At 30.9% G+C, this 22726-nt stretch overlaps 3 protein-coding genes across 3 annotated transcripts; 2 read left to right on the top strand and 1 right to left on the bottom strand.

Moving 5' to 3' along the window:
• Window positions 1–1765: 1765 nt before the first annotated feature.
• Window positions 1766–7044, top strand: HELRODRAFT_68968 (hypothetical protein; the record flags this gene model as incomplete). Its single annotated transcript, XM_009028988.1, has 7 exons — window positions 1766–1902; window positions 3560–3641; window positions 4393–4524; window positions 5273–5378; window positions 5457–5514; window positions 6293–6468; window positions 6938–7044. 7 exons carry the CDS (start codon window positions 1766–1768, stop codon window positions 7042–7044), a joined length of 798 nt encoding a protein of 265 aa, XP_009027236.1.
• Window positions 7045–12829: 5785 nt separating this feature from the next.
• HELRODRAFT_164176 (hypothetical protein) lies at window positions 12830–13886 on the top strand (the record flags this gene model as incomplete). Its single annotated transcript, XM_009029183.1, has 3 exons — window positions 12830–12883; window positions 13307–13356; window positions 13538–13886. The coding sequence occupies 3 exons, from the start codon at window positions 12830–12832 to the stop codon at window positions 13884–13886; spliced, it is 453 nt and encodes a 150-aa protein (XP_009027431.1).
• Window positions 13887–20772: 6886 nt separating this feature from the next.
• HELRODRAFT_164175 (hypothetical protein) lies at window positions 20773–21654 on the bottom strand (the record flags this gene model as incomplete). Its single annotated transcript, XM_009029182.1, has 1 exon — window positions 20773–21654. The coding sequence occupies one exon, from the start codon at window positions 21652–21654 to the stop codon at window positions 20773–20775; it is 882 nt and encodes a 293-aa protein (XP_009027430.1).
• Between the last annotated feature and the right edge of the window lie 1072 nt (window positions 21655–22726).

Here is a 22726-nt window from a genome sequence, read left to right as displayed (position 1 = left end):
GACTTTCCATAGTTTCAGACAATCTTATTATTATTGCTAACTTGACTAACCTGCTCGTGTATGCTTTTCGATTTTTGTCGACTAACGTGTCTTCCAATGTTTCAATTAACGTTTCTTTAATAAACAATTATATTAAAAACAAACAAAGAAGTTTTTTATATTAAACAAGATTCATGGCCATGGATATATATAATATATCCATGTTCATGGCAACTAGAGGTCTACGCGGGAACACATTTTGTTCCATCACCTGCTCCTCCTAAAAATGAATTTTACCTCACAAGTCTTCCCTCACCCGCACTCATTCCCTCACCAGTCTTTCCGCACCCATTCACTCACATGTCTTCCCTTACCCGCACTCATTCCTTCACAAATCCTCATTTTCCCGCACTCATTCCCTCAATTATATCATTATTAACAAAGACAATAAAGTATTCTTAGTCAGAGTATTACGTAGTACATTCCATGTACAATTTTTATTATAAAAACAAACAAAAATACTGGTTAATAACAGTTAGTGCTTCAGTAGATAGTTTGTAAATTTTATACCACTCCTTGACTGTTGAGAAAATAAATACGTTATTCGCTGACTTTCGGAAGATATTAACTTGTTGACTTCTAACTTTCTAACTAATAATCTAACTTTTTCAATTGCGTTGCTGTTCAAGCTATGAAGTTTCTCATTAATTTTCAACATTTTGGAACTTCGCCATCAAAGTCAAGTCAACTGCGGTTTTCCCTCTAAAATTTTTCCCGTCCCGCGGTACTTCCCGCACGAAAAATATTTGCGGGAAATTTTCCATGTAGACCTCTAATGGCAACTAAAGGAGACAAGCTTCTAAAGCGTTCTGAAAATTGTGCAAAGCGCACTGAAACTGTGCGCCTTCGAGGGCCTGTATAAGTATTCTAAGTAGATGCTTTAAATCATTTGCATAGTATTTATACATATTTAATTTCTTTTTCTAGTCCTAAATGGCAAAGCTAATTTGAGATCGTTGTTCTCGACAGGCCTCTCCTTGGCAAGAATTAATGATACCGGTCTGTGTTTACAATAAAACATTTACGATTATAATAAGATTCTATTAATAAAGCCTAGTTTCTAGTTTAATTTTTTCTTGTCCCAGATTTACCGGCATATTATATAATATAATAACATATACATGAAATTTCTTATTATCGTTACATTGTCTCATTAATTTTAGAACTTTTGAATACATAATTTTTATTCAATCTTATTCAATCGCTAGGATTAGAATATTTTTGAAGTAGGTAAATTCTTTTTATAAAAAATTGTTATTTATTGTTTTTCATATTTTTTCGAATGCATGAAAAATTTAATAATAAAGTTTTAAAATTAATAATTAAATTTTATTTCGTTTTGTTTCATTTCAATTGTTTCTTCGTGTTTGTTACATGTAATTAGGATAATATAATTATGACAACCCTGCTGAGTTAAAATTACAGTAGCTTTCCATGTTTTGTGCGCGCACGTGTGTGTGTGTGTGTGTCTTTGATTATATATAATTGTAGTGTACCCCTTTGATTCATGCGTTATTTGATGTTTACCCGGGCTTCGTATTGTTTATGTGTTTTTATTTATTTCACAAAAATATTTGTGTAAATATAAATAATTATTTATTATAAATATAACGTATTTTGATAGTCTCTTTTGTTAATCTGGTTAATTGTTAAAAAACCTCGAATCTTATAACAAAAAATTACTTGAAGTTTTTTAATAATAAATAAAAAAAAAATAAATGAAAAAATGCCTTGCTGGTACTACGAGAAGAAAGACTTTTTAAATACTCCTTCCGTGAAACAGGGCATGTCTCCAGAGGAAGAAAGTAAATGCAGAAAAGATGGAGCCAAATTTATTATTGCTGCTTGTACCAAATTGGGATTGTCGGTATTCTATTTTTTTTTGTTTTTTTGCTAATCTTGCCAGCTAGATTTGGTTATTTTATTTATAATTTTCTTCAAAATGCTTTATTTCTATTAGAACGTTATGTTACTTAGTTGTTAGATCTATAAGTCAGAAATGCTTAGTTTGGTGGAGAGTAGAGCCCCAAGCAGATAATTTTTTAAACTGCAACCGCCCGCATCTGCAGATTTAATGCCAGCAACCGCCGACATCTGCATTGCTCATTTTCTGCACTGCACCTGCAAAAAGGTAACCAAAATTGGCTATCTTAATCTCATGTTTAAAATTAGAAGATAGCAATACTAGGCAATTCTTTAATTATTTAAGAAGAATTTAATGAATTTCTAATTTAATAATTGAAATAACATTGGCCAGAACCACGAACATAAAATAAACGAGGACGAGGAACTCAAACAAGCTATTTATTTATTTAATATTTATTAAGATATGTTATATATATATATGTATACATATATATAGTATTGTATGAATTCTACCGAATTTTTGGCATTATTCAATTTAAAGTTTGTTTTTTCAATTTTCCTTATTAAAATTTTCTGGAAATTGTTCAATTTATTGAAAAAAATCATAAAAATCGAAATAAGGGTTTATCTGCAAGATGAATTTTGATAAGAACAGTTTCATTAAATTTTCATGATGAACTTGGATTATTTTATTTTCAATAAACTCCAATAAAGAAAATTGAAAAAACAAAATTTTAAATTGATTAATGCCAACAATTTGATAGAATTCATACAATACTGTATAAAATATGGTCTCCGTCCAACATATGTGTGTATATATATATATATATATATATATATATATATATATATATATATATATATATACACATGCACCTTTTTACATATACATGTATGATGTATGTGTGTATGTATGGATGTGTATTCATTGAAATAACTTTCTTAATTCAAGTAATTAGTAGAAGCTGCTTGCTTGGATGTGGACCCCAGAGAGACTCAGCTATGGTCATTAAACACACATAAATACTCACACACATACATATATGCAAATTAACAAAAAACAAAATTTTTTAATCTGAAAATTTTTGAAAATTAAAAATTTAATTTTGTGGGCGGTTTTTTGAATAATGCACTTGAATCAGCATATGCTACAAACGAACAGGCAAAATCTGCAAACCGCAAAAGTTTTGAGAATTTTTTATCCGCAACCACCGTAGTTGCGGTGCAGTAACCGTGGTTTGAAATTGCATTGCAGTTATCTACTTGGGGCTCTAGTGGAGGAATTGTTTAATGATTAAAGTGCCATGCATTGTTGATACAGTGTCCAATTTTGAATGTAAAAGAAATCCTCACATATCACATGCAAGTGTGTGATGCGTTGACTTACATGTGTTTGTTGTAATGATATGTAAACGTACATCGTGGAAATTTAGCCTTTTTTATACATAGTTTAAATAATAAATAATTTATTTTCAAATTTATGAAACTATGTATATCTTCAATATAGTAAATGCAAGACAAAATATTTGTACTTATAGTTTTGTGTCAAACCTTAATAGTTTTGTTTCTTTATATTATTTTCTGATCATCTTCAACAAAATTATTGTTTGTTTAAAACTTATTGATATTGAATCTACTGAAAATTTTTTCATAGAAATATTGTCACTTGTGCCACTGGAGTTGTGTTATTTCACAGATTTTACATGTTCCGATCGTTCACCGAATTCCCAAAATATGTAAGTTTGATTTTAACGTATGTTGTGTATAGTTAAATATGTTATATATTATATCTTATCACAGGGGTGGGCAAACATTTTGATGTGAGGGCTGCTTTGAGAACTATTTTACCTTTGAAGGGCCGCATATGTACTTAAATAGCTAATTTTTTTGACCCTGGGGACATTTTTTAAGACTTGTGGCTTCTTTTTTGGTCATAATGTCAGGCTGACAACATTTTTTTAGACTAACAAGGCCATCGCGGGCTGCATAAAATAGCTTTGTGGGCCGTAGTTTGCCCTCTCCTGGTATAAACAATGGAAGTATTGATTGGATTAATTATTATCATGTTAATAATTAATAATAATATCTTTATTCAATATTATTAAATGATGATCTAATAATCTGGCTCCTAAGACTTGCAGCATTTATCATTTAAAAGTGGTTCTTGTATTTATTATATGCTCTCATAACAGCCTTGATCTCAGTTCCAGATTGCAATTTCCCAGTTTTCCTCATTTCTGATTATTGCCTATTTTTCATGAATTTCTTTCACCTGGTCAACACAAACAAACAACAGGAAAATAAAAATGAACCTTTTTGAAAAGATTTAAAGTTTTATCACATTTTGGTCAAAAATTCTTCTATTATCCCTGATTTTGTTATTAATTTTTCTTATTCATCATCCAATATGTCGCTGGATAATTTGTTAATATTATAGCTTACTATGTTTTGGATGTCAAATAAAAGAAAATTTGAAAACTTTTTTAGATCACAGCTGTCTGTTGTTTGTACTTGGCTGGGAAAGTGGAAGAAACTCCAAAAAAATGCAAAGATCTAATAGAGGTTACAAAAAACTTGTTGACTGAGGCTCAGTTTGCAACATTTGGGGAAGATCCAAAGGTTTTGTGTTTTGTTTTCGCACTTATTCAACATTTATGATTGTGATAAAAAAATATTTGCTTTTGTAAATATAAAAAAAATTATATATATATATATATATATATATATATATATATATATATATATATATATATATATGTAGTGATTTAATTGGCATTTGCGTGAGTATAAGGGTGAGAATTTGTTGACCTGCTACTGCAATCAGCCAGTAAGATTACATAACGTGCACTATCTCTCACAATGACTTAAGATGCATCTTATGTCCCTTAGTGTTAAAATCCTAGCTTGGTCAGTGACAGATCTGGACAGCAATGATGAGAATTTAAAATTGTAATAATTTTGCAAAATTTTGAAATTTTAGGGGGAAGGCCAAAAAATTCAACCAAAAATGGTCCAAAGATTCGCTAATGTAGCCAAGTAAACAAAGTTAGACTGACAACTTTTTTTGCTCATTATGCCAATTTTTGGGTGCATTTTAGGCTTGAAAACGATGTTTTCCCTTCTAAAAATTGAGTTTCACTGAATTTTAATACAAACACTGCCCAATGGATTTTCATGATCATCTCAAAAGGGCTTTCGTAAATGTCCTTGAAGGTTTGAGAATGTGGTTCTGTTAAAAGATTTCGTTTAATTTTTAAGACTTGAAAGTTAAAAAATTGTAATTTTTTTCATATTGGCTAAAAATCATATGCCCCAGATATAATATCTTATATTATTTTTAAAATTTTGGTTTTTCGAATTCCCTTAGGAAGAGATCACAACTTTAGAACAAATTGTCTTGCAAACTGTTAAAATTGATTTTGTGATAGAGCATCCGTATACTTATTTGGTGAAATTTGCCAAACTGATAAAAGGTTATTTCAATTTATTCATTTACCAATTTTTTTAAATTTTCAAAATTTATTTTAATTAAAAATAATTTACATCTTCAGGGGATAAAGATAGAATTCAGAGCCTTCTACAAATCGCGTGGACTTTAAATAATGACAGGTTTATAATTTGTTTATTCATTTTAAATGCTTTGTTTGTGTTAATACATCAAAATTTGAATTTAAAATGTGAGAAAAAGAGGTAACTTGAATGAAATTGGTAAATTATTATTTTAACTGAAAATTTTCTGCACAGTGAGTTTATTTCTCTAGCTAGGGGTTTTTGGATACCGGGGCTTCTTAGTTCTTTATTATTAACTGCGAGTGTATTATTTATAATTAAGTTAATAGGACAGGACAAAAATTACAACCTTTTCATATTGTATTTTCATTTTTTGGCTATTGTTTTTATCCATGGGCCTGTACGTACATACATACATATACACACATGCACACATACATACATGCACACACACATATATATATATATATATATATATATATATATATATATATATATGTATGTATGTATGTATGTATGAAACATCATTGCAAAAAACATGAATGCAAATGCTCCAGATATTTTTTTTTAAATTAAGCAACTTTAACTGTGCTTTCTGTGTGCTTTAACTTTTTTTTAACTTTAAAATTTTTCTATTCTGCGTGCTAATCAGATAAATAATTTTATATACATGCAAAATTTAGCAATTGGACTGCCCAGCTTCAAAATTTATACAATTAGTTTTATATTGCAAACAAAATTTAATGATTGATATTCTTTTTTTATGATACTTAAAAAAACCTGCCAGTCAACAAATAATAAATACAAATAACCTGATAAAATAAGCTTCAATTACTAACGAGCTGGTGGTGTTGATCGTAATAATTCATTTTCATAGCCTCTGCACAACCTTATCACTACAATGGGAGCCCGATGTAATCGCAGTTTCGCTCATGTATTTAGCCTGCAGAATCAGTAAATTTGAAATCATGGATTGGCATGGAAAGCCACTTGGATTCAGAGGAAAGTGGTACAACTTTTTTGTTGAAGATGTTTCCCTGGATTTGTTAGAAGGTGTGTTCTGCTGTTTGATAATATTTATATCATTGTCAAGTTAATTTTACAGGTTCACATTTTATTACATTATTAAAATTTGAAAAATTATTGTTTTGGATAAATTTTTGCCAAAGTAAGTAGCTCGTGAAGTTTTGGAAGTAGTTCATGAATAGATTTCAAGTCAGAAATGTCAAAACATTATCAAAAAAAGAAAAATTTTCAAATATCTTTTTAACTTAAAAACTCATAACTGCTGCGTATTCATCTGCAAATCAACCTGTTCTCTTTGACATTCAGCATTGTATACTAAAAATTAATTAAAACTTGGTTGTTTTGATAATTTCAAATTGTTTTATAATTTTCACTCTTGTTGCTCGATAATAAAGTTTAAATATCAATTTTGCAAGATTTACTAATCACTAATAAAATAATTTAATTCACATGATAAATTATGCTACGTATACAAATGTTTAGTTAATCATTTCAGATATATGCCATCAAGTCCTAGATAACTTTTGCAAGGCCCCTCAGAGTAGTGGCCATGTGCTCCCTACAACCAAGCCAGCAAAATCAAAATCTAAAGTTAGCTCATAGTTCATAAATCTCATCACGATGTATGTTTTCTTTATCACGGACATCACAATATAGATCGTATAATGCATAATACAACCTTTTAAACATGTTATGGTTCAAAGTGATGAAGTGAAGAGAGTTTTTGTTGAAATAATAAAAGAATACTTAAATAGTGTAATGCTGAAATATTAGAATATTTTGAGAGAATGGTTGAATGTGTAGTTGAGCAAAACCATGCACCCTGTTGCCTGAGACTATTGATTACTGATTCTATCGGTAATGAAATTTAGTTAGATTTGTTGTTTATTACTATTTGTCCAAGATTTATTATTCTTAAAAATTGTTACATTCACCACCTTAATTCCATGCAGTCTGACAAAAAAGTGTTTGCGTCATCTTCCTTAGTTAATGGTAAGCAATCCTTTTTAATATTTTCTTTTTAATTCAAGTAATAGCAGAGTGACTGTTAGACATTTGCAGTGCGATGCATGTGTTTTTTCTAATATTTCTTCAACGCCCATTCATGCATGCATGTTTACACTTGCAACGGGATGTAACTTCTATTAGGTACATCATCGATGCTTGCGGCAACCCCTTTATCGTCCTCCACAATGGTTTACACAAATGAACCGAATGAATACAATATATCTGTGCAAGTATCCCAACCGGTACAACAGCCGATCAGTCACCAGCACCACAGTCAGCCAGTCACTGCCAATCAGTACAATCAAGCAAACCCTTATATATCATCTGGCATGTACGCGTCTTCTTTCATGGATAAAGAAGGTTCCCAGTCTATTCAGTCACTTGTTGATGGACAGGACAATGCTCAACGTTTGCAATGCTATAAGGTTAGACATATTTTTACCTTAATATTAAATTTATGCTCAGATTGTAATAATTAAATTTTCACTGAAGTATACAGCTCAGCCGTCAAATATAATTGCATCAACGTTGGTCTCATCAATGCCAATTCAACTTCAGCAAAACTCAGGCTTTTCTTACCAACAAATCGTGCAAGCACTTCCCGCACAATCTCAACCCTTGGTAACAAATTATCTAGTTTCTTCAAATGTCACTCTTCCCACTGCTAACACGCAAGTTTTCAAAGGTTCGTTGTAATTTTGGTTTAATCTGAACATACATTCAACACGTTTGCATGCATTAAAGTTAATATTTGTTAAATATTGCCACAGATCAAACGGATTTTCAAAGTACAATGGCTGGACAACAGAACAAGACAATGAGTTCTATTTCATTTGATAACAGTAATGTTCCTTTTATGTATAATCACATTTAAATCAGTATTCAATTTTTAAATAAGCTTAACTTCAGTGGTTTGTGTCGCTTGATTTTGCGTGATAACTTTTCGTTTAATTCGTTCTTCTAATCATAGTTTCATTATTATAAATCTAAAAAAGCCATTTGCATTTTTAATTCTTTTTAAAAAAGAATGAGACATTTGAATATGGCGTCGTTAACCAGGTTTGGCATTAAAGCGGGGCAAAAGTAACACGTGCAGAGGGAAGATTTCCAAAGTCGGCTAAATTCGAAAAGTTTAAAAATTAAGTTACTTAAATTTTTCAAAATAATTAGGCCACAAGAATAGGTTTTGTTTTATATGATGATAGTAAGGCCGTTTCTTATTACGTCGGTTAACTGAAGATCTCGCCCGGCACATTTCTCGCCCGAACGTCTGAAAAAGATATTTCGGGTGATTCATAACATAAGAGACTGTCCATGATGGATATCACGCTTTTTTAACGTTTCATGACCCTCCCCCACAAATCGACCAACCCTCCGAAAATAAGCATGTCACAAAACTTTACCACACCCCTCTAGTGAATGTAATTTTTCTGTGCATTTTATTTTTAATGATATCAAATAACGAATGACAAGTTTATATGGCGATAGTTTGACATCTAAATGCTTTACCATAATTAAAATATAACGAATTAATATGAAAGATCACGAATTGCTTATCTCCCGAAGACTGGTCAGGTGCTGTAAAACTGAAACCAACGGAATACATGGGCTTTCTTCTTTGGTATAATTGGTAACTCTATGTTGGTAGTGTCCACGTCATCTTCGTTCAGCCATTCAACATCTTCGTTTTTTTCAAATGCAATTACTGCCATAAGTTCCCTCCGACGTCTAGCAGCAACTTTTTATGCTGAAATAAAGATTTTTGTGAATAACATTTGACTCCTCCTTTAATATTCACGAGCTGTTTGCTCGCTTGAAAACTTAAATATTCATTTATGCGCATATATATATGAAAGAAAATTTACTTATTTTCTTGTTTATTAAAAAAAGGGACGTCACACTTGCGTTTATCCCCCACCCTCTCCCCCTCGTCACAAAGTGTCACAAATATTTGGACCCCCCCCTTGAAGCGTGACATTCTTTAGGGACGGTTCATAACTAATATCTTTTATAGTGATCCAAGAAGACATTTGAGACATTTTTTAATATCCTATTTTTTCCAAGTTTGCTTTAAAGTTATTGGTTGTTTCTGCGCATATTATTTCATATCCCAGTTTTTTCGCTCGTTGACAACTCTGTTGCTGAAAAATTTGCTTTATCGATCTTGAACTCCTTTTCTGAAAAATCTTATGTTTATGCTCCTTATTTTACTGTTCATCCTGAGCTCAAAAAATTTTACTTGTTTCAAATCCTCTTTCATAATGATGATTTTGTATATATATATTGGAATAAGACTGTCAGAAATGCAATTATTGATGAAAATCACAGCATGTTCGGCGTTAGTTAACTTACAATTAAACTTTTCGATTTATCTAACGGTTGATCATAAATCATTTTCAAGTTTTTTTTAGTTCAAAACCAAAATTTTTGTATATTTTATGCATGATAGAACGGAATTGATATGTTGGGGTTGTGCCCAGATGCTCAAATATTTTTTTATGCTCAGTATGAAAATATTTGAGCATCTGGGCACAACCATAACTATGGTTGCTTGGTCTGACTCTATGTGTCTTAAACTTAATCCTTCTAAGTTTCAATTAATTTGTTTTAATAAATCTAAACACTCTATTACTATTCCTCCTATTATCTTACCTGATTCTAAAACTCTTGATGTCTCTCATAAGTTTCGTAGTCTAGGTTTTATCTTTGATTCTACTATGTATCTCTCTTCTCAGATTAATAGTGTTGCTAGAAGCTCTTACTTTCATCTACGTAGAATAAAAAAACTTTTGCCATTTCTTGATGATCCTACTCTTCTCCTTCTTGTTACTTCGTTAGTCTTATCTAGGATTGATTATTGTAACTCGCTCTACTATGGTCTTCCTGACTATACTCTATCCTTTAAATGTTGGTAAATTCGACAAGTCTTGAACTACCTTCTTTTTAACTTCTAATTCTCGAGAGAGATGGAATTCGACAAGTCTTGAACTATCTTCTTTTTAACTTCTAATTCTCGAGAGAGATCCTTTAAGTAAAGCTTTTAATTCTGCTGCTCGTCTAGTTGCTCGTGCCCCTTTCTTTTCTCATATATCTCCATATCTTGTTCTCTTTGCTCGTGCCCCTTTCTTTTCTCATATATCTCCATATCTTGTTCTCTTGCACTGGCTACCTATAAAATATAGAATAATTTTAAAAATTTGCACGTTCATGTATAGATCTCAATCTAAATTATTTCCTAAGTATTTATCAGATATATTAATTGAACCTAAACGCCCCGGTTTACGATCGTCTTCTTCTTCTCGCTTTTTCTTAACTCGTGTTAAACACTCTTTTGCCAAATCTGCTTTTGCTTTTTCTGGTCTTTTTCTCTGGAACTCTCTACCTACTTCTCTGACTACTTCTCCATCACTTGCGAAGTTCAGAGCGGATCTCAAGACCCATCTGTTTTCAAAATTCATTGAGGAGCTCTGTTGAACATCGCGGAAATAGCGCTTTATAAGCTAATTGATTGATTGATTGATAAAAATAATTCGGTGGATTACGGCGACATTTTTAAAATTTTGGTTTTATACTGTTTTTTATTTAATTATAATTTTCTTAATTAAAAGAATATATAGCGTAAATTTAAATAAATGTCTGTACTGCAATAAAATATTTATTAACGTTGGTAGACACTTCTGGCTCTATACTATGAATGCTGGATATTCTAACGTTAGTGTTGTTCGCTCACTTGAAAAGTCTAACGTTAATATTTTGCCAAACATTTACAGTTCGAATTCTTTTGACAATCACTCCATTAATATTGAAAATAATAATTTAATATCATGTTTCTGTGAAAAAATGTGCAAGGGTCGTAAAGGTCTAACTATGCACCAACGCTCGTGCAAAATGCACAAAACGTTTCACTTACCCCAGGACTCAACGGACAGCAACAGTGACACCGCATCACAACCAACATCGCCAGATAAAATAATTTCTACTCCAAACCACCGGTAATTGTCATCGTCAGCTGTTGATGCAACGGAATCAGCTATCCCAGGCGTCAAATTGCCAAGAACGCCAGTACAATGGTCTGAAGCCAATGTCTTCTTCCAGCTACAATACAAACTACTACCAAGTCTCAACAACATAGACAAATTCAAAATTGCATTTCAAAAGAAGATATACAATTATTTTGCTCAAAATTACGGCTCTGTAAAACCGCAAACTGACCAAAACAAAATTACAAACAAAAACATCAAGGATCATAAAAAAGGAACTTAAACATCTTAAAGAAACTACTTCGACAATCAAACCATTAACATAAGCAAAACTCTACGTTCAAAACTATTGTCGATGAAGTTTTCAAAATGTGCAGAAAAAAATCAGACACCGCGGCGTAGCCTGGCAGCGCCACAACAAAAAACTTGAGACCACTTTTCAACGTCGATGAATGTTACAAATACTTCACAAATATACTAAACGGCTCAAATCATTTCAAAAACGTCAGTTTCCTTAATGGATACAAAATCTTCTATTGCCAGCTACGCCCTTCAATACCAGTCCCCCTTCTTACCAAGAGATTGCAGAAATAGTCTACAAATACAAATCAAAATCATCACCTTGCCCGCTTAACCAGATCTCAGTTATCTCTTTCAAAAATGCCCAATATTGTGTACCATTTTGCTTCAACTACTAACACAATGCTGGGCATCCTCTAAAATCCCTTCATGCTGGAAAAAGGGGTTCACAATATTAATTTACAAAAAAGGAGATGCTCGAGATCCGACCAATTTCAGACTCATAACCCTGCAATCAACGCTCTACGAAATATTTTCTTCACTCATCAACAGTAGACTATAAAACTTTCTCGAATCAAACAAAATGATCAAAAAAAACATACAAAAAGAATTCTACCCAAAAGTAGACTGACTGAGCACACATAGCTCTTAACTCACGTGATCAACGACGCAAAAAGGCACCAGAAGACAATGATCATCACACTTCTGGATTTGCGAAATGCCTTTGGTGAAGTCAGTCATGGCCTAATCTCATCAATCATGGATCACAATCATATCCTGCTTCAAATAAATAATTTAATTTATATATGCCAACTACACCATTACAGTTTCCGGTTGCGATCAGTTGACTCCACCCATCTCGTCTCCCCATTGCTCTTCAACCTCTGCTTCAAACCCTTAATGAAAAAACTAGATGAAACTGAGTTTCAACAACGTGGTTACATATATTAAAGTAAATAATCAGTTTTTAGCCGGTTGTTTAGCGATTATCGTCCTAGTTGCTTTTGTCAATTTATTGACATTTTATTAAAAAATTTGTCTAAAGTTTAACAATAAAATACGATAGCAAGACGCTTGATCGTAAAAATCATTAAGAAAAAATGTCTAATGTTTACGCGTTTAATTTCATAGAACTAAGAAAAATTATTAAGCAGGTAACCATGGATGTATATAATGGATATGGCAAATTTCATATGTATATAAATATATTCATACATCGGTTAAAATAAATTTTTGCAAAAAATCTTGATCCATAGAACCAAAAACATCAATAAAAAATTAATTTTAAAAAATATTTAGCTTTTTATCTAGGTCAGTGCTATAAGGCGTGCGGAATCGCACGGCGAATACGCCGCAGAGATGCTATAAGGCGTGAAAAATCCGCACGGCTAATTGAACGTGTTAATGCTATAAGGCGTGAGGCCGCACGGCGAATTCGACGTTGAGATGCTCTAAGGCGTGCGATTCGAGGGTAAATACGACGCTTTAAATTATAAATCGTTAAGCATCTGCACGTCGAATTCGTTGTTAAGATGCTATAAGGCGTGCGAATCACGAGCGGGCAAATACATTTGAAGGGTGTAAAGCGTGAGACTCGCACTACGAATTCGACGCTGAGATGGCCAAAGTCTGTACAACAAAGTTGACGCTATTTTGACGATACAGAACGCAGTCAAAGCGCAAAATTTGACGTTTATTAAGACAATATAAAGCATTTTTGTTATAGAATGACAATTTTTAAAATAAAAAATTTATTGCATCTAGTGTCTTATAGTAACACACACAGACAAACACACATATTTACACAGTAATGCACACGGGTACATTGTTCATGTGTTAAGACGAAACAGTTACCAAAAGACCCAAGATTTTTATGTCAACACTGTCGACAAAATCACGTCCGTTTTGGTAGCCTTTTCATTTCAACACATGAACAGTACCAGTTTACGCAGCCATCACACTGCACCCCCGAAGTACGAGTTTAATGGTCTCTTCCAGAGTGATGTCTACAAACAACACAAACATACAAATTTTGTCCAATTGACCACATCTTATTTTCTAATTTTGTCCATGCTTCATTGGAAAAATATTGTTTCAAGGTGGACATATGTTGGACAGCACGGTCATCTGTGCATCTTGGATAAATTATTTCTTTAACTTCGTTAATTGATGCTATGCAATCCGTCTGAACACAGTTTTTGGCTGTTTCTTCAGATAACTATTAATAACAAAATTTAATTACCAGCCCAATGATTAATCATTATTAAAAACTTCATTTCAATTTTTAAAGTATCACACTAACCCAACATACAACAATAAACAAAATTTTATTATCACTAATCATAAATATTTCAATTTAATTTTTATTACTACCTTCCGATTTTTGCAGTATGCCACATAAACTGCTGCAGTGCAACCACACAACAAGGAAACTTTCTATTACATCAACGGCTTTTTCAACATTCACAAATCCATCTCCAAACTTTAATGACTCGGAACTCATTTTCTCAAATTAGAAAGATAAAATAACAAATTTTATTTAAATAAATTATATCAAACAAAACAATAAAAATCAAGCGAATCTTCAAAAGCCTCGCCGCTCACAACTGAAAGAAGAAGGAAAATGAACTCTTGCCAAAGAAAATAAATAATAGTATTACGACGCGCAAATAAAAATTTATTAAAAAAAAATTTTTTTTCAAATTTATTTTCAATTGTAAGTAACGGAAGTTTTTACAAATACTTTTTAAAATAATATTCGGCATAAAAAATAATTTTTGAACATATTTTTTCGTACGCACGTCTTATAGCAGTCTAACAAGTTCATGGTCGGCGTGCGGCCCGCACTCCCGATAGATTTATCGTTTTATCTATGTTTAGAATATCGTCTAGTTTTCGATTATCGTCATAGCTTCAGTAGTTAGGTTATTACCAAATAAGAATTTCGCTTTAAAAAACTAGCAACATAAGTTGGTAATGTTTGATTGCTAACGTTGCTGGTGTGTTTCAGTTGCGTTGGGCTTTTTTGACACTAATTTCCAAAATTACAAGTTGCACTGTTATCTCTCACTCTGCTCTGCAATGGATATTCTGATAATCACAATCATTCATTTATAATAATTTGTCTTTACGTTTTATTTTATTAATGTTGTAAACGTGATATGTATATTCATGAGAATGTATACCAAATGTATGACTGCTCATAATTACTGTAATAACAATAGCTGACAATCATACATTTGAGTACCTTTTTTTGAATATATAATAATCATCTGAAGCTGAACCAAATTTCATATACTTTCATGTTGTCTCTTGAATTTGCATTGTATATATAAAAATGAGAAAATGTCTGCTTTCAATTTTAATAATTTCTAGTTATTGATGAAAGCCAAATTAAATTAATGACTAATCTGCCTATACATTGTACATGGACTGTTTTTAACAAACTGTGTTAAATCTACATTTAATCAGTGGTAAAATAAATAATATTTAAATAAATTTTTTTTAAATGTATTTTCAATACTTTACTTTTAGCGATTAAAATAAGGATAGTTTTATATTTAAGTGCAAATCATTTACGTAAGTCAATGGCAACTAAATTGACAACAAAGAGACACAAATGTTTAAAAAAATTTTATTAAAAAATGTAAATAAAATGAAATGATCTTTTTTCCATAAAAACTTCCAATTGATATAACATTATTTAAAGTTTATCTCAATAAAAGTTATATTTTGTATGAAAAAATGAATTAGATAAAAAAATAAATTATAAAAATGACGAATAATGTAAGGAAATGGTTAAACTGATAATTTTAAGGAAAGAGTTAAAACTGATAATTTTACATTCTGGAATGAAAAAAGTTGATATAATGATGACTTGAAACTAGTTAATATATTGCTGTGGTAAAATTATGATGTAGATTAATGATCAGATATTTACAATTGCAGATGAGAATGCAATAATAAACTCTTGCAGAAAAAATACTGAATGTTATAAAGAGATTTAAAAAATGCATGTTTAAATTGAAATGAAAAATTTGATAACATTAAATGATTGGATATAAAGGCATACATGTTAGGTAAAGAAGGTCTTGAAAATAATTTTGTTAGTTGATGAATATATCTGCAGGTATCCAAACGTTACTACAACTTTGCCGTGAAATCTGGAAAAATTGCTCAATGCCGACTGAATGGAACTATAGCACGACAGTCCCGCTATACAAAAGCAAAGGTGACCCATTGAACTGTTCATCATATCGGGGTATACGTCTGTTAGAACACTCCCTGAAAATTGTCGAAAAAATCATTGAGAGAAGATTAACGTCGTGCATCACAATCGGAAATTATCAATTTGGTTTCCTAGCCGGGAAATCAACAATTGATGCAATTCACATCCTTCGGCAACTGCAAGAGAAGTACCTTGCAAAGCGTCAACAACTATCACACATTTTTGTAGACCTTGAAAAAGCATTTGATCGAGTTCCCCATGAAGCAATCAGGTGGAGTCTACGTCGACAACTCATTCCAGAATATCTTGTTCGACATATGATGGAAATGTATACGAATACTAAGACTCTTGTCAGCACAACGGTTGGAAACACAGATGCATTTGACATCGGCGTTGGAGTTCACCAAGGCTCGATTCTCAGTCCACTGTTATTTATAACTGTGATGGAAGAAATCACAAAACCGATACGCACTGGTGACATTTGGAATCTAGTATATGCTGATGATATCGTTTTAACAGCCACTTCTGAGCAGATGCTTTGAAGGTCTGGAACACCAGACTCGCCGATCATGGATTCAAAGTCAACATCAGCAAAACCAAAGCAATGAACACTGATGAACCCATCCAATCCACAGCTACTGGACGATAGCCCTGTTCAGTTTGTAAAGCTGGTGTAGGTAACAATTCAATCAAGTGTCAGCAGTGTAACTATTGGTCACAAACGTTCAAAAATAATTGGTACTTTATCTAAAGTGTCCAATTTTGTTTGTCCTGCTTGCATCAATCCACAACAACAAATTCGAAATAGCAATGTTTTTGAAGCCATTAAGGTAGAGAAAGTCACATCGTTTCAATATCTAGGGGATGTTCTGGATTGTACTGGAACAGCTGAAGCTGCCGTTCGAGCACGCATACGTGCAGCCTGGAATAAATGGCATCTCCTTGCCTCTATATTGATGCGGCGTGACATCCCACTACCATTACGATCAAAACTTTTTAAATCTGTGATACGTCCGGTGTTGTTATATGGTGCAGAAACATGGCCAATGACAACCAAACTGGAACAACAACTTCAACGAACCGACATGAAAATGCTCCGATGGATGCAACGAATTAGTCTGAAGGACCACATCAAATCTACCGAAAACTTGCGTCGTGCTGGTTTAGATGTTATAAAGGACAAATGCCGGCAACACCGTCTGCGGTGGTTTGGTCATGTCAAACGAAGTGGAAACAGTGCCATAACTTCTCTTGCAGATGTTGAAGTACCTGGCACACGTCCCAAAGACCGTCCAAAGAAGTCCTGGTCGCACACAATTGAGCAAGACATGAAAGCTTTAAATTTAAATGAAATGGATACAACTGATCGTCTAATTTGGCGCAAAAAGTTGACGGCAAAGAGAACAACGTCCTACCTCGGGAATCCGGGTCTGGACGCAAAACGAAGATTGATTGATTGATAGTTGATGAATGTATAAAAAGGTATAATGAACATTTTTTATTAATGGGGTTTGATTTACATTTACAATATTAAAAATTTTTTGTCGCCAACATAATTTCAAAAACTAATTATGACAGGAATAAAAAATTGAAGGTCAATTGTTAAATGTTTTGAACGAAAAAACAAATTCCAAAACAATGAAGAATTGAAATAATTCTTGGTGCATTATTGTTTCAATTGAATGAACCAAATGTGAAAACTCAATTAGAAATGAAATATGATTGAAGTATGTTAAAGTATGTTAAAATATGTTGAAAATAATGATTTCATAGATAAAAAATAAATGAAATATAAAATAATGAAGATGTTAGAGTGACGGGTTTTATGAAAACATAATAACCATATAAAAAATACAGATTTTACCAATATATAGCAAAAGAATGTTTAATGTATATATGAAACAAATATAATGACTAAATAAATTAAACAATTCAAAATTTACAAATGGTTGAAAAATCTTTTTATTGATAAATGATTTTATTGTCCCTTGAAATGTATTAACTTATGAAATTTAGAACGGATCTTTATTTGATTTGTGGTTTTTGAGAAATGAAATGAACGTACATTTATATATGTTTTTGCAATAAGTCTAAGTAAACAAAAATAATGATTATTTAATCCATTAAATGTATCTGTTAAATGTTTTTTGAGATTTAATAAATGATGTTGAGGGTAACTGAAATGTTAAATTATTAAAGTTTTATTAACACTGGACGTTTTTGAATATATGTTATTATTTGCAAGGCATCTAATTAATATCTTTGAAGTGATAACTCCGGACAGAACGACAGGACAAATGTTTAATTATGTTTCTATCTTATACATAACACATAAACATGTTTCTTATTTTTAATATAAATATAACAAAACTTAACGCAAAGCAAATTTTAAAAAATGTTTGATAAAAACTGAAATTTGTTATACTTGGTGGCTTAAAAATAAAATGTAACACAATCTTTATATATATATATATATATATATATATATATATATATATATATATATATATATATATATATATATATACGAACCAAATTTTACATCACATCAGTTATTGACGTTGCAGAAATATTATCTGAAGAAGGCTAAAAATACAAAATGTTTAATTTATGATAGAACCAGATTATTGGTTACAAACTTAAAAAATTAAAATAAGTTTATTTTTGGTATATAATAAATCATAACATAAATAAAGAACACTTCAGAAAAATTATCCTGACAACAATATCCTAATTTCAAAATTATAACTTTAAAAACATTTAAATTTTACAACTGAAACTTGAAATGATTGGTTTTTATATACGTAACACCAACCTTGTCAAATATCGTTGGAAAAGCATCTTTTTGAAGAAAAATTTTCAAACCAACTTTATGAAAACTTTCCGGTGTAAAATGTTTGCTACAAATTAAAATCTTTTTTTTTCATCGTAATTGTCAATGTATTTTTTAATGAGGTTTTCCCATTGCATTCTACTTAATATCATTCTTTGGCAGCCTGAATTGAAATTTAACTTAATATCAGCACAAATTATTTATACACCTTTGAGTTAACATTACCATTTAATGCATTTATATTTTATTATGTTACTAATAATATTTATTACTATTATATTATATTATTATATATAATTGTTTGCTGATAATTATAATTATATTGTATAGTGTTAAACTTTATAGCTATAGTATAGAGTGTATGTATAGTATAATCTAAATTAAATTAACCTGTGTAAAGTAACATTTTCATCTAAATAAGATGAGTGGAATTTTGTAATGGAACACACAGGCATTTTGATTTGGTCGAGAATCTGTGTCTGTCAAATCGAATACTAAGCAAATATTTTCTAATTATAAATGTATTATTGTTTTTAATATTATTTTGACAAGTTAAGAATTAAGATTCTCTAATAATTTAATCTCAATGTCATGTCATGTGTACTTAACTATTTATGTATGTGTATTGTATACTGTATGTATGTAGGAATGTAAAATGTAAAACGAAATGTATAAATGCAGAAAATTATACTAACCCCTTTTTTTTTTTAAATGTACTAAATATAGTATATAATATATAAAATGCAATACGAAATCGAATTTAAAACAGCAAACTAGGCAAAAACTAAGCAAGCGATAATTTCAGATCAGACGATTAATCAAAGACGCTGAAGAAGACAACGACGATGCTTGATCCATAGAACAAAAAACAATTTTTGTAATAAATTTTTATGCCATATCCATTATATCCATGCAGGTAACAATTATTATGCCATATCCATTATATCCATGGTTGTTTTAGAGATTAAAGTTGTCTATTCAGTTGAGATAAATATCTTTGAATTTAAAAAAAATTCTTTATAATGCAGCTTTGTCAAACGCAGAGCGCATACACTTTTATAAATATAATTAAACTTTCAAAAAAATCAACTAAAAAATTGTCCAATGAAGCAAAATTCATTTAAACTCATGGATAAAATAGATATGGCATAAGAATTGTTACCTGCCTAATAAATTTGCTTAGTTCTATGGTATTGAACGCGTAAACATTAAACATTTTTTTGTAGTAATTGACATTTTATTGATTTTTTACGATCAAACGTCTTACTATAGACAAATTTTTTAATTAAATGTCAATAAATTGACAAAAAAAAGCAACTAGAACGATAATCGCTAAACAACCGGCTAAAAACTGATTGTTTACTTTTATTTAAATTCACTTTTCAATATATATTTGTTAGATTTACCTTGATGTTATATATATATATATATATGAACAATGTATATATATATATATATAACACGTTTGCCATATCCATATTATAATATATATCCATGTTTAAACCATGAATTTAGTTTTTAATTACCTATCGAATGATGTTCATATAATCGATTAAATCACGCTGCCCGGTTACTCAGAATATATCGGACACACTACTATCACAATGACACAAAGATTAACTATGCATACACAAAGAGGTGGAATAAAAATCATTTAATCGATAACCATGAACAGCAATTAATAGAGAGATACTCAATAACACAAATACACTGTATCGCACAATTTCAACCTAAAATTTTAGAAACAATTTACATACACAACCTAGCCTACACGCACTCTTCTGAGTGTGGGAACCATAATTCTGAATATATTGGTATGACGACGACCAAGTTATCGAGAATACTCACGATGCACGTACAAACTGGCGCTATAAAGAATCACATGAAAGAGAAACACAACTAAAATTACTAGACAAATCTTGGATCACAATATTGAAATCTTACATTACAATAACAACCATTATAATTTACGACTAGCCGAATCAATACTCATACAACAAAGACATAGGACAAAAAATATTCAACAACTGGCGATTGGAATTCTTCCTACCAATAAATTTATAAACAGACTGAGATTGGTAGATGACGTTGGAGTGCTGTGTTGTTGTTAGTTTAACGTTGGGACTATTTTTTATTAGTAGTTGTTGCGACTTAAAATTTTTATAATAAATAAGAAGGTTTATTTTTCCATAAGAATCAACTGGATGGACTTCTTTTTTAATGATTTTTCTAATTATATATTCGTCTTCTTTATACGAAGAGCTCATTAAGTTACGATAAAATAAAGTTAATTTTGCACTGTCAGTATTGTTGTTTGAGTTGTTGTTATTGTTATGAATGGAGTTTGCGATAACGAGGTTGTCATTGATTGTGTTGTTATCATTGTCATGATCCACATGGTCATCGTTATTGTCGCTGTTATTGTTGTTGGAATTGGTAATAGAGTTTGCATCATTGTCACCGACATGATCAGCAACAACGTCGTTGTTTGAGTTGTTTACATTACTGACAAGATTATTGGAAATAACATGGTTGTCGTTGTTGATTAGGTTATCGACAATGACTTGTGCAATAGTAACATGGTTACCATTGTTTTCGTTGTTATTTGTGTTATCATTATCATGATCATTGATAATACGTCTATCATTATTGTTCGTGTTATTATCACTTATATTGTCGTTATTGTTGTTTGTGTTGTTTATTGTGTTGTTGTTGCTTGTGTTGTTATGGCTGTTATGATCGATAGAAACGTGGTTATCATTGTCGGTTACATTGTGATTATAACTTGAGTTGTTTTTAACGTTTTCATTGTTATCATTTACCTTAATATTATTATTTTGAATCTTTCTAATTTCATTGGTCATTATTTTATCTATTGTTGGATTGTTAAAATTATTGTTGACAAGGAATTGTTTTATTTTATCGAGTTCTTTACGAAACTCAAGTGGTTCAGAGCTGTGTGAATATGCCCGTCTGACATACGATATTATCACACTACCTTTCTCCCATTCTCCCAGATATAGAATATAACAATGTTATATTCTCTCTCTCTCTATAATATTCTATAAATTCCACCGAATGTTTGGCGTTAATATGTTTGTAGTTCGTTTTTTCGATTTTTCTCACTAAAGTTTTTTGGTGAACGTTTAGTTTATTAAAATTCAAAATAAACTTATTTTTCGAATTCATGCTGCAAGTAAGGCCATATTTCAATTCCGAATGTCAATCATCGTCAGTGCTCCTTGCTGTATATATAGGGAAATATTGACTTTGTCAAGATTAACTTTGACGTTGTAAAAATTTGGTGTTGTAAAATTGAACTTTGATGCGAATTAGGTGTCACAATATTTCATTAAACAAACGTTTAATGAAATATGCTTAAATGAAAATTTGTTACCGAAATTTACAAATATATATATACATATATATATAGAATATTACAATGTTATATTCTCCCATATATAAAATATAACAATGTTATATTCTCTCTCTCTCTAATATTCTATAAATTCTACCGAATGTTTGGCGTTAATATGTTTGTAGTTCGTTTTTTCGATTTTTCTCACTAAAGTTTTTTGGTGAACGTTTAGTTTATTAAAATTCAAAATAAACTTATTTTTCGAATTCATGCTGCAAATAAGGCCATATTTCGATTCCGAATGAATCATCGTCAGTGCTCCTTGCTGTATATATAGGGAAATATTGACTTTGTCAAGATTAACTTTGACGTTGTAAAAATAGGGAAATATTGACTTTGTCAAGATTAACTTTGACGTTGTAAAAATTAACTTTGGTGTTGTAAAATTGAACTTTGATGCGAATTGNGTGTCAGGTTTCTTAATTGGCTGGTCATCTTCTTTGGTCTCCTTTTCTTCATCGATAGCATCTTATTCTTCTTTGTCACTATTTACGATGCTAGTTTTTATTACTTCTTTG

Source organism: Helobdella robusta, assembly GCF_000326865.2.
Source record: "Helobdella robusta unplaced genomic scaffold HELROscaffold_6, whole genome shotgun sequence".
Classification (NCBI taxonomy): domain Eukaryota; kingdom Metazoa; phylum Annelida; class Clitellata; order Rhynchobdellida; family Glossiphoniidae; genus Helobdella; species Helobdella robusta.
Note: the sequence above shows the minus strand (reverse complement) of the source record. Positions and strands in the feature narration are given on the sequence as shown.